The 13413-nt window shown below is 40.3% G+C and overlaps 1 protein-coding gene across 2 annotated transcripts in view; it reads right to left on the bottom strand.

Annotated features, from left to right (window-relative positions):
- Positions 1 to 2906: 2906 nt before the first annotated feature.
- LOC309568100 (beta-2-glycoprotein 1-like) overlaps positions 2907 to 13413 on the bottom strand; it is a 136280-nt gene continuing 125773 nt past the window's right edge. For both annotated transcript variants that reach the window (XM_082273696.1, XM_082273695.1), the window contains one exon: positions 2907 to 3119. In XM_082273696.1, coding sequence (XP_082129822.1) covers positions 3046 to 3119 — 74 coding nt within the window. In that variant the 3' untranslated portion in view covers positions 2907 to 3045. The remainder of the gene's footprint in view (positions 3120 to 13413) is intronic.

Genomic DNA, 13413 nt, shown 5'->3' on the forward strand with positions numbered 1-13413 from the left:
TTTTCTTTTTTTGAGGCTTTTTTTTTCTTTATTTCTACCTAGTGATGCTGAAAATAACCCCCTTGGTGGCTATGTCACCCCTCTGCTATATCTATGACCAGAACCACGGTTGTCACCCTAGGCTGCTCTCTTGATATGGACTACATATGAGACCATATCTCTTCATCTCCATTACATGGGGAAAGGGGGGTGGGCAAGGAAATTGGCAAATAACAGAAGATAGCTGGAAGAAAGAAATTGTTTGTGCAGCTGAAAGAAAGAGACAAGGACTCAACATATAAGGCAAGATCAACAGGATTTTTTTTCCCTGAGAATTTTCTTAGCTTAATAAAAAAAATTAAAACTAGGGCAGCTGCCACATCTATGGACTGTTAGCTATTTGTGGGTTTAATTATGTATTCATGAATACAGATTTTAAATAATTTGTTTGGTTTATTGTATATCTGTGTAGAGTTAAAGCCCTACTTGAGCCAAACCTTTTCTTTAGATTTTGAAAGAGTGGATAATTGTGTTGCAGCCTGTGTCCCTGCTGGGGGGGGGGGTTCCCCTTATGCTTTTCTGGGTGACTCTCCACAATGGGGACACAGTCAGAAAAAACAAATCAAACTGAATTTCCAACCCTTTTCCATACTGCTCAACACTATAAAAAAAAAGAAAAAATTGACATGAGATTTTTTTTAATTTCTTGTTGGCTAATAATATTTGTGTTTTAGATTCAGTGGCTTTTTATTGCAATTTTAGCAATTTGACTCAAAGAATAATTCCAGGCATGGCTCAATTATACAGTTACATTGGTCTAGCTTGGACCAATGTAACTATGTGTATATTATACCTGGCAGATATGCCCAGAAGCTGGAAATCACTGAAGTAATGACTAAGCGCTAACATTTGTGTGAAATGCGTCTTCCTTTTAGTTCTCTGCTCCATCTGTCAACCACTTGTCATATGAAGCTTCAAATATAGGATTTTTGGAAGTGCAGCCATCCGGAATTATTTCCTTATTATTTACAGCATGCGAGCTGGGCTAGCACCCAACTGGTTTGTGTGGGGATTAACTAGGGACTCACTCACCTGGAGCTGCTTTTTTTGTTTCATTGAACCTCTTGAGGTCCTACTGCCCTCTGAGGACTGGGGATGTCCTTAAGCCACTGAAGAAAATGAAGAAAAGAGGGTACATGGGCCTAGTGTATTATCCCACAATTTGTAATATAAATATGATAAAAAGAACTACCCACAGACATAAGTAGTAGGAGCGCTCATTAGGCCACTCTCCATGGCTTCACGCTTCCAGACTGAATTATGCCCAGAACATGCAGGCTGATGCGTTTCAAAGGGATTTCCTTCTTCATCAGAGCTTTTTATCATATTTATATTACCATTTGTGGGATAATGCACTAGGCTCATGCACCCTTTTTTGTTTGTATTATAATGTAGCTATGCATGGAATGATTCTTTAACCACTTCTGGACCGGAAGATTTTCCCGTTTAATGACCAGGACCTATTTTGCGATTCGGCACTGCATTACTTTAACGGACAATTGCACGGTCGTGCGACGCTGTACCCAAATAAAATTGACGTCCTTTTTTCCCACAAATAGAGCTTTCTTTTGGTGATATTTGATCACCTGTGCGATGTTTATTTTTTGCGTTACAAACAAAAAAAGAGCGACAATTTTGAAAAAAAAAAAAAACAATATTTTTTACATTCTTTTATATGACATTCCCCAAAAAAATTCAAAATCAAAATTTTTTTTAACATTTTAGGCCAATTTGTTTTGTGCTACATATTTTTCGTAAAAAAAAATCACAATAAGCATATTTTGATTGGTTTGCGCAAAAGTTATTGCATCTACTAACTGCGTGAAAGATTTATGTCATTTCCATTGTTTTTTTTGTTTTTCTTTACTAGTAATGGCGGCAATCTGCGATATTTTGTGGGACTGCGACATTGCGGCGGACAGATCGGACCCCTGACTGATATTTTTGACACTTTTGGGAGTACCAGTGACTTTACTACAGTAATCAGTACTAAAAATATGCACTGTTACTGTAATAATGACACTGGCAGGGAAGGGGTTAATACTGTTAGTGATCAAGGGGTTAAATGTAAGCCTAGGGGAGTGATTCTAACTGTGGGGGGGGTGGGCTTTTGAAATGATCACAGAGACATGCGATCCTATATAGCAGGGCTCTGTGATCATTGCAGAAGGACATCCGTCCTTCTCTCTCAGCGGGGAGAGATCGAGTGTGTCAGGTGGCAATCAAAGCCGTCTGAGACATGCGCCAGCTTCCCCGCTGACGATCGGGGGCGGGAGCGCGCCGCCGGCGGTGCGCGCTCGTCCCCTAGCTCTTACCAGGCAGATGACGCTTATTAATGTGATTTTGCCTGGGAGAGGCACTCTGCGACGTAAATAGACAGTAAGCTGACGGCAAGTGGTTAAAGAGCTTATAATTAAAGTGGTTCTAAAGGCAGAATTTTTTTTTTAATCTTAACGCATTCTATGCATTAACTTAAAAAACCTTCTGTGTGCAGCAGCCCCCCCAGCACCCCCTAAAACTTACCTGAGTCCCATCTCGATTCAGCAATGTTGCAGGAGAGATTTAGCTGTCCAGGATTCTCCCCCCTGATTGGTTGAGACACACAGCAGGCGCCATTGGCTCCCGCTGCTGTCAAAGTCAGTGAGCCAATGAGGAGAGAGGGGACAGGGCTCGGGTGCCCCTATAGCAAGCACCTCGGCAGGAGGAAGGGGCCAGGAGAGCCGGTGGGGGACACGAGAAGAGCAGGATCTGAGCTGCTCTATGCAAAACAACTGCACATAGCAGGTACGTATAACATGGTTGTTATTTTTTAACAAAAAAAACATGACTTTAGTATCACTTTAATAGCACTATTTACAGTACAAATTAATAGCATTATTTACAGGACAGTATTCAGAGGTGACCAGAGGTAATTCTATGCAGAAGGTGTCGGGATGTCGTCTTCTCCATCTGATGAAATAATCGGAGGCACTTACAGGAATCTCTTCTCCAATTCTTAGAGAGTAGTTACGGGTTTTGGCATGATGCAATTTCTGACACGACCTTCCAGGGGAAAAAATTGTGCTGTACCCAGGTTGGCTCTGAAGAAAAGTAAAAAAATGTATTTGAAAATATTCAGGTCACCATAGAAAGTATTTGTACTCATGAAGATGTGCATCTCTCAGCTGACCTAAAGCTAATAATCATTCTGTAGTTACAAGGCTCCTTGTGGCTCTGTCAAGTACATAGACACCTACAGGCCTAAATTGGCCTCCTATGGCTTGGGGGTGCCTCGTAGCTGAGGAGTTTCTTAATTAAAAGAACACTTGTCTTTCAAGTTAAGGGGAATGAATGAGATAAAAGATACACGTTGTCACTAAACATTTTGTTTTTCGTTTTTTTACAGTATTCAGCATCAGTTTAACCCTTTTCTGATAGTGTTCTAATTTGTGACTAAACCTGTTCAGCTAAGCTCCCTGTGATTGAAGCAAAACTTCATTCTCTTAGTCAACATTGGTTATTTTGAATCATTAATAAGCTAGCATTAGTAAATAGAGAAGAAAGTATATAATATTTACTAGTGTAGCACTGACCCCCGAAAGGGCTGCTGGTTTGATCTGGGCCTGCACTCTACCAATAAATCCCACTAACTTGGCTCAATCCCCTTGGCACAGCTGTGATGCAATGCAAAACAATACAATGTAAGATAGTACAATACACCTGTATTGTCACTCCAGGATAATACAACAGCACAATGGATTTCAATATAAACAATTAGAAAGAAACAGTTTACATATATATATATATGTCTATACCTGGGAGCTCCCCCTACTTTATAAGCTATGTGTGAGATCTCACTTTTTGGAGTACCTAGTCCTGGATCTTCTTTTCTTCGCTAGCTAAAGTGGCTCCTTGTGATTTGTAATCCACAGTTTTGGTGAATTAAATTGAAGTGAAAATGCTTCTGATGTAACAACTATTTAAACATTTCTTGAGACATCAAGGTAGATAGGCCTCAAACCTTCTCAGTATCAGTTGCTCTGCTCCTTCATGGAACTATAATTTCCAGTGAGGCCTGTATATGAGTCTAACTGCATGTGAGATTTAACAAACTGTGGGCCGTGACCCGCTCACCCACTGGATAGAGGCTCTGTGTGGTGACTTTTGTCCGGTGACTGAAACTTGCTTCTCCATCAGCTGGACCAATCGCTCTGTTCAGCCCCACCGGATGAGCGTCTCTGGGTCTCTGCAATCTGGCCACCATCTCCCCACAGGTCCTCTCAGGCAGGCCACACGATTACAAGAGACCTAAAATGGCTGCTCCGGTCCCTTTTATCCCCTACCCAGCATGCCCTGCACCAGAAGGTGTTCATGGGTAGGTCACCAAAACTCCCAAACCCACAATCACTTCCTGTCTCTTTCAGAAAAAAAAAAAAACATAGCTGCATTACCAGTATTTGGTCACTAGATGGCTCCAACTACTCAAACTTAGCAATGTCCATGGACGTTTCATTAAAGTATACAGACACACATCAAGGTGGGAGAATATCAGCGCTACACTAGTTTTAAACTTTTATTTTACATTTCTTCAGTTACTTCCTGGTTTCCAGGCCTAGGCAAATGATGTCATAAATCCCAGGAGTCTTAGGGAGGTGAGGAGGGTTTTTCTATCACACCCTCCTGCCTGCATGCATGGGCTAAGGGCAGCTGGATTCCAGGTAGTAAATTCTACATCCATCATCTGCCCTTCCTCAAGAAAACCACAGCCAGAAATGCTAGGGGGGTGTTTTTTAGGGTGATTTCTCACCAAAATAAAGCACGGAAACATGGATGGATTGGTGAGTTTGCTTTAAATTTTAAAATAAGTTAAATAGCATTTTTGGTTTGTGGTGCTCAGATGCAATGTTGTTCCACTTTAAAAGCACCATAAGAATAAAAATAAGAAAAATACCAGATGGTATCATCCATAGATAAACTAGTTCTTAGCATTAGGAAATTGTGTTGGAGAGCATCCCGTACAGAGGATGATGCCCCCTCCCTAATGCCCCCTTACACCAAACCTTGTGGTAATTGTAAGGCCCTTTTTAACAGGGTTGATGTGGTCAGGTCTGTCAGCTTTTTTAGGCAGACCCTTTTAGAAGTGCCATGTAAGTATATAAACATGCAGATGTACATAGATATATGTGTTTAAATCACGGGTCCAGAAAGCTCCTGTAGCAAAAAACTGAATAGACATGTATGTCACAAGAGTGGCATTCTTGATGTTCTGCTTTGATTCGGCAGGGGATTTGTTCATGGATTCCCCGCTGATTGAACCGGATATGGTCTATGTGAAAGGTGCCTAAAGGCTGGTACAAACTAGAAGTTTTTTTTTTTTCACTCAACCTAGTGGGCTGAATGCAAAAAAAAAAAAACTGAGAGATTGCCGTCCTAACACAAGCAATGTTGGTGCAGCGATCTCCCTCGCTGTGCTATTGCATTCTAACAGCGGGACTGCCCCCCGCCAGAACACACTGATCAATGTTTACAGCCATTGGCTGAAAGCACTGATCAGATGTGGGTCAGATGTTGGTTTTTAGCATGCCGATGAGACCGGCTTCTGTAGAACAGACAGCTGAACACACGGACCGAAAGTCAGACAATTTCTGCTGAATCGGTCGACTTTCAGCCAGTGTGTACAAAGCTTCACACTCTCACTATTCCTCCCTGTAACCCTAAAGTATATGTGAACCATACCTTTTTCTTGTAAAGTTTTGGATACATGCTCATGCACATGGACCAAAAAAAAATATATATATATATAAATCTGAACTTTGATCCCCAATGATTAACTACTTGACCTCCGGAATATTTACCCACCCCCTTCATTACCAGGCCATTTTTTACGACGCATTACTGCGTTACTTTAACTGACAATTGCGCAGTCGTGCATAGTGTACCCAAATAACATTTATGTCCATTTTTCCCACAAATAGAGCTTTCTTTTGGTGGAAGTTGATTACCTCTGTGTTTTTTTTTTTTTTTTTTTTTTTGTTGCTATAAGCAAAAAAAGACCAATAATTAAAAAAAAAAAAAAAAACAATATTTTCTACTTTCTGCTGTAAAAGATATTGAATAAAAAATGTAAATAATCGAATTTCTTCATCAACTTAGGCCAATATATATTCTGCTACATATTTTTAGTAAAAAAAAAATTCCAATGAGCCTAAATTTATTGTTTTGTGTAAAAGTTAGTGTCTACAAACTATGGGATATATTTTTATGATTTTTTTTTTTTTTTTTTTTACTAGTAATGGCGGCGATCAGCGACTAAAAGTGGGACTGTTTATTGCGGCGGCAGTGTTTTACTATTATGGGGGAGGTGCTTTTACTAATGGAAGGCATTGATCCATATTCCTGCTTTACAGGAGCACAGGATCAATTCCTTTCATACTGACAGAATGGCAATCTGCCTTGTTTACATAGCACAAGCACAGCAGGAGCAAACCTCTGGCGGCCCGCATTCGCGCCCGATTCCCAGAAATGCAGGTTGAGGTATATATATATATATATATATATATGTGATCCTGCGCAGCGTAGCCATCCTGTAGCAGTAAATCTGTTATGGGGCAGTTGGCAAGCGGTCAAAATACACTGGCCACTGGGAGGGGGTTTAGCTCCTATATAGCTCCTAACTATCCCTGATTTTGAGGTACTGTTCCTGATTTGGAACAAAGTCCCTCTGTCCCTCTTTCCTCCTCCTTTGCCTCTCGTTTTGGTCTGATCCATTTACAGTTAGTTGTATATAAAATGCATTACTATATTTATCTTTTAGTGCTAAACTCTTCATCCGATTTCTAAAATGCTGCATTTGTAATTTTCGAAAATCCAGTATAAAGAATAGTAGTGGTTAAAAAAAAAAAGCACTTGCATGTGTTTAACTATTTTTTTTGTTTAATTCTCTTCTAAGGAGAATGCCAAGGTGTGGGTCCTATGCCTACATACTTTTGCTAATAAGTGTCCCTTATTCTCCTCTCCAAAAATTGGTAAGTATGAGCTTGAGAGACTTAAGTGCCCTTTTGCTTCCATTTCTGTACCTTTAATTAAGACCTCCCTAGATCCAGGGTTCAGGTACAAAGACACTTTAATCACTAAACGGCAGGCAACTTACTGGCATGTCACCCGACTATAAGTAGTTTGAGTGGCAGCTGCAGGCATCATCCCGGTACTGTTTTTTAAAATCAGCGGAATACCTATTTATAAAAGCAATCCTAGTGACTAATTAGCTGCTGGATTGCTTTTACTAGCTTTAGGAGGGGCTGCACTCTGCTGCCTTCCTGGGTGTCCCGCTGTGCAACCTGGGATTCTAATATACCCCAGATGTCTCAGTAAAGAGGACCTGTCACTGCCTATTGTTATCACAGGGAATGTTTAAATTCCTTCTGATAACAATAAAAGTGACCAAAAAAAAAAAGTACAGAGTAAAAATCAAAAAATAATAATAATAAAGAAAAAATTAAAAGCACCCTGTTCCTCTGTGCTTGCATGCAAAGTCAAATGCATATGTTGATTCTACATCATACGTAAACAGCGATCGCACCACATATGTGAGGTATCGTTGTGAATGTCAGATTGAGAGCAATAATTCTAGCACCAGACCTACTGTGCAATCTAAAGTGGTAAACTGTAAAGGCTTTTAAAGCTTCGCCTATGGATAATACCATTTATGTAGTTTATCGCTGTTCTACAGACATTCGCAATTTTAAAGCGTGACATGTTTAGTATTTATTTACTCTGTGTAACATCATTGTTTATCATTTACCAAACAATTGGGTATTATATTGTGTCTTTGTGCAATCCCCCCCCCCCTCAATTTTATTCTCTAGGGCCTCTGCTTTAATAAAATATATATAATGTCCCAAGTAATTTTCTAGCAAAAAAAAAAATTACATTAAGGAGAGAAGTGTCAAAAGAAATGCCTGATCATCAAGTAGTTAAGAGGTCTCCTCATCTATTTGTTACTATTGCCATTCTGTATGTTGCTTTGTGGGGAGTACTTACCCTAAAATAAAACCTATTTTTTTTAGCCTTAGTGTGTTAAATGGTATGACATTGCAAGAAGGGTCATTATTATCCAGATTCAGGGGACCCACCCATCAGCAGCTCCTTGCCTCATTAATCACCCCAAAAGTCCTCAGCCCTAATGCAGGCAGTGGGTCAGCTCCTGGGAGGAGTTATATTAAAATGCTTTAATGAATGGATGTCAGTCTGGAGGAGTGGATGCTCTTAAGTAGACTGCATTTGTTTGCAGCACCCACATGTGGGACTGAGACTCCATGATTGAAAGAACTGAAATCCAATGAGTGAAAGTGTGGGCCAGGGACAGTCAGACTGGGGGATGAAAGGGCTAGATGATGCTGATGGTACTGTTGTCAGGCAAGCATTCTGGGTCCACCACTCAACTGGCTGGGGGTGAGGCCCAATGGAAGGAGGAATGATACACAGAAGCAGGCACCACCTGATAAACAGCCCCCTTCCCTAAACTGTATTTGTGAACTGAGCCTTATGGCTCAGTTCACTTCTAGCGCCCCAACATTTAGGAGGCATTGGACAAAGGGCTAAGCTGCCTGATGAGAATCTGCTTCTGCCACCCATACAAATAGCATCTCATTAAAAAGGTGACAGAGTAAATCAGTTTTGACATTTGCAAACACTCCAAAAAAGTAAGTAACATAGACCCAAAAAAAAACTTTAGTTATAAGGATCCTTCTAAATGACAAAGAACATCCCTTCAGGTTTCATTTGATTTTTTGTGAAACTTGTGAATGTGACCTGCTAGCACACCCTAGACTGACCACTGGCCCTTATTGCCAATTCTGAGACCAGATTATGAAACAAGTATAATGCAACTTATGTCAAATGGCAGTAAGAAAGAATCAGTACAATTCCAGCAGTGTTCTGCAATGAGCAGCAAAGAACTGCAAAAAACAGAGGTTGCCATGGAAACTCCAGCAAAGAGAACCTCTTTCTAACCTGGAATGTTTTCCTTCCAACTTTTGATATTTGAACATTAAAATTAATGCTTAAATGTATTAGGGCTGAACTCCACAGGAGATTTCAGTTACATGGCAATCACAATTTCATCAGCAAAAACTTTCTATTTAAATGGCTGTCCATGGTGGAAGGATAGTTGCTTTAAGAGATAATCTAACAGGATGGGTAATCAGCCAAATAATCAGACAGGGACTAACCATAATTTGCAGTATGCTAAACAGGTGCAAGCTTAGAATTCCATAATACAAGACAGGTTCAGGATGGCAAAAACGTTCACAGACTGAAGGATAATAATAAACACATTATGAAAGCTACACAGACACGGGCTATTTACAGCAATGTCTCTGTGGTATAATCAGGGTAACATTTATCTTAGATAGCATGAATTCTAGAAGACTCTATAATAACAGAGAGTTTATAACCAAAGTACACAGAGCGCTGCTTAAAGCACCAGCCTAGACCTATCCAGGGACTCCTACTTCTAATGGGTGCCGGCATCCAATAAGCTCATCCCGGCTGTGGAGCATCTAATAGCTATAGATGGGACACTGCACACCAAAAACTGCTTCAGGCTGTCCCCTCCCAAGCCACACACCTCAAAAAGTTTAGCTGAGAATCACTATTTCAGTAAAACAGTTCAACACACAAACACCTTCTTGTGCTTCTTCTCATAAACAGCATCCTTCTGGTGCCTGGCTATAATGAGAGAGAGCAAAATAAAGACTCTGTGCTGCAGTTTGCTATCTGTATACTCTATTCAGACTGCCATGCTGAACTAATTGACCCCACCTCACCTTCACCCACCAGGGAAAGCTGATAAGCCAAAGGAGCTCAAGAATTGTATGCTGGCTGCGTTGGATTGTGGAAGTTGAAGTTCAGAAGGGGAGCCATGCTGTGGAAGCCTATGGACCATTGGACTACAGTTCCCAGAGAAGGAAAGTGATAAGGAGGAGAAGGCAGCAGTATTTTCCCAGGCTACGGAGAGAGTGACTTTCTCTTGCAGTAAGGGGACCAGGACCTGAAGACTGATGACCAGGGCCACTTCAGGCAGATCCTGAGGATGTCTGAACAGCAGGACCATTGCGGCTGTATTGCTGGAACTGCTGATAGCGCATTGTTGACATTGGCCTGTTGCTGCTAGTAGAGACTGAGCACATAGAGACTGGACATTGGCAGCCCTTACCACTGCCTTTAGACTTTACTAGCTCCAAACACATGCAAAAAACGCCTGAAAAAACATCTGAAAAACGCCTGAAAAAACTCCCAAAAAACACCCCGAAAAATGGCCAAAAAAAAGCCTGAAAATGATACGCTCAGGTGTGAATGAAGCCTAAGGGAAGCCAGCTATGACTCTTTGTGGCTTCACACTCTACATGTGCAAACCACACTGGGCTTTGTGAATGTGAACGGACATGTGATCTGTCCCAAAAGGCTGTGGGCAAACGGGAGGCCAAACTTCCGTTCGGATTGCCTTGACAAAGTGAGAGCAAGTACCTGTTAAACCAGGTACCTACTCCCTCCAAAAAAATAAAAGTATCCAAAAGTGATAGAAAGGGGGCGGCAAAGAGGAACTTCCCCATTTGGGTGGAGTTGTGCGTTGAATATTCTTACAAATGTATACCAGTGTTTTAAAATATGTTGAATATTTGTAGTTATTAATTAATAAGGTTCATTGGTGGAGCATATTATGTACTGTACATTTTTTACTTTTTCAAGTTTTCATAATAATAATAATATGCTCAAAGGTTCCAATGTATGTTTCAGACCTCTGTAAATCAGTTAGTGAGTTCATTTCTGCATTGTAAGTGCCTATGCTAATTTCTGCATTGTAAGTGCCCATGGTCTCTGCAAAGAATTTCCTTTGCGCTACAGTGAATGTGTCTGCAATTTCTAGAACTGCATTACTTTGCTGCCATAAAGTACTGCCATATCTTCAGGGCCCCAGTACAGACCCAATGAACAAGTCTGAAGCTTATAATTATCTTAGCTAGATAGGGGAAATTCAATTCTAATACTTTAATTCCACTTTTGATTATTGAGCTTGTTACATAGGTAGTCTGGTAGAAAAAAGACATCTAGTTCAACCAATAAAAGGGAAAAAAATATATACAATCCTATACCTAGAGTTGATCCAGGGGAAGGCAAAAAACCCCAGCAAAGTATGATCCAATTTGCTCGCGCAGGGGACACAAATTCCTCCCTGATCCCCCAAGAAGCAATTGGATTCTCCCTGGATCAACTTTACCTAAAAACTTTAGTATACAGTTATATTATGTATATTTAGGAAAGAATCCTGGCCTTTTTTAAGCAATATACTGAGCTGGACAGAACCAGCTCCTGAGGGAGGCTATTCCTCATTTTCACAGCTCTTACTGTGAAGAAACCTTTCTGTATTTGGAGATTAAATCTCTTTTCCTCCAGACGTAAAGAGTGACCCCTTGTCCTCTGTGATGACCTTAAAGTGAATAACTCACCACCAAGTTCATTATATGGACCACTATTTATACATGTTGATCATATCTCCAATTAATTGGCTGTTGCATTGCCCTTTTTTTCATATTTTCAGAATGCAGTTTCCAATAAATAAAGATTCTTACAATTTAAAATGATCTGACTTAATGTGTCAATGTTGTGAGGGTGTCACCAGATTCAAGTAGGAACTGTACCCACCTAATTATCAAAGCCAACACCTACATTTGATAGCTTATCCAAGTTATTAGTGCTACCCCCCTGATTTCTCTAGGCCCAATGTCCCTGTAGTCAGACAAGATGCATTCTGAAGCTGCTGCCAGATGGTGTGAACCATTCTAAACCAGAACTGTGTATCATACTCAGCTTTTTTAGTAAGGACTGAACAGGGAAATGTATCCAGCAGGTGGTCACTTGTCTGCTGAGAACTGGGATAACATCCTAGACTACACAGAAGATCCTTTAGGAACATGGACATACACTGTACCTTACTCAAGTGGTGAAAAAGAATCCCTCTTTGCTTCCTTCACAAAAAGTTTCACTATGTGGTGAAGTAGAGGTTACAGTAATAATCCCAAAGATCTCACTTGATTTAAAAGCGGGTGGAGATATTAAGATGGGAGAAAATCCACAAATTTTCTTACTCCAGTGGTATTTGTACTCAGTGGTGACCCACATCCAAAGTTTTTTGAAACCATCATGAAAAAGGTTTGATTGTTGTTTAAAGGCTCTTGTGGCACCAACACAGTATGAATATCAGAAGGTGTGTTTCTTCTCAGGAAATACTTCTATTCCACCTGTGGTAGATGATTTTTTACCTAGATCCCAAACTCTAGAAGAGCAAGATATCCTTGAAGTGCCCAAGGAGCAGAGAATCACTGAATATGGACCTGCTGCAGAAGTGATTTAAAACCTAAAGTTGGGAATACAGAACTATATGGCCTTAAATTACATTGAAGCGCTATTTGCTGTGTACGGAAAGGTAGAAAAGCTTTCAGGCTCAGTTCCCAGTCTTCAGTGGTCAGGACCTACCAAAAGAGCTCCAAGGAAGGAAAACCAGTGAACTGGCGACATGGTCATGGGAGGCCAAGGATGGTTGATGCATGTGGGGAGTAAAGGCTTGCCCATGTAGTCTGATCCAATAGAAGAGCTACTTTAGCTCAAATTGCTGAAAAAAGGTCATGTTGGTTCCATAGAAAAGTGTCTGAACACACAGTGTATCACAGTTTGTTGTTTGGGCTGCATAGTCGCAGACCGGTCAGTGTGTCCATCCTGACCTGTGTTCACAACCAAACTTACAGTGGGCATGTGACTATCAGAACTGGACCACTGGAGCAATGAAAGAAGGTGGGCTGCTCTGATAAATTCAATATTGGATTGAGGAACACAACAATAAGTTTAAGTAAATAAATTGGGGTTGATTTGCTAAAGGCAAGGGAAGTTGCACTGTGCAAGGTTATTTGCCTCAGAGCCTGGTAAATGCGGTAAAGTTTCACTTTGCAAAGAATCACAAGTAAGGAAAATAAAATGGAAAAATCAAAACAAAAAACCATAAAAAAAAATAAAATTTTGCTTGCATTATTGGATAAGGGAAGTCTACAGAGCTTCACCTTATTCACTAAGCCCTGGGGCAAATTAACTTGTAAAGTTCAACTTCCCTTGCAAAATGAACAACCTATGGCAAAATGTCTTAGGCTTAAATATGAGCATACATTTATATTTTTAGTTTTCCAATCTATTTTATACAGTAAGTGTATGTACAGGGAATGTGTATTGGTTTATATATTAGGAGCTTCCAAATAAAATTAAAAAAAAAAATATTATAGGACAAATTTTTCTTTATTTGGAAATTCGGATGCATCCAACTTTTCAAATGACAATAGTAATGCATTT

Source organism: Pelophylax lessonae (genome assembly GCF_965119305.1).
Source record: "Pelophylax lessonae genome assembly, chromosome: 12".
Taxonomy (NCBI): domain Eukaryota; kingdom Metazoa; phylum Chordata; class Amphibia; order Anura; family Ranidae; genus Pelophylax; species Pelophylax lessonae.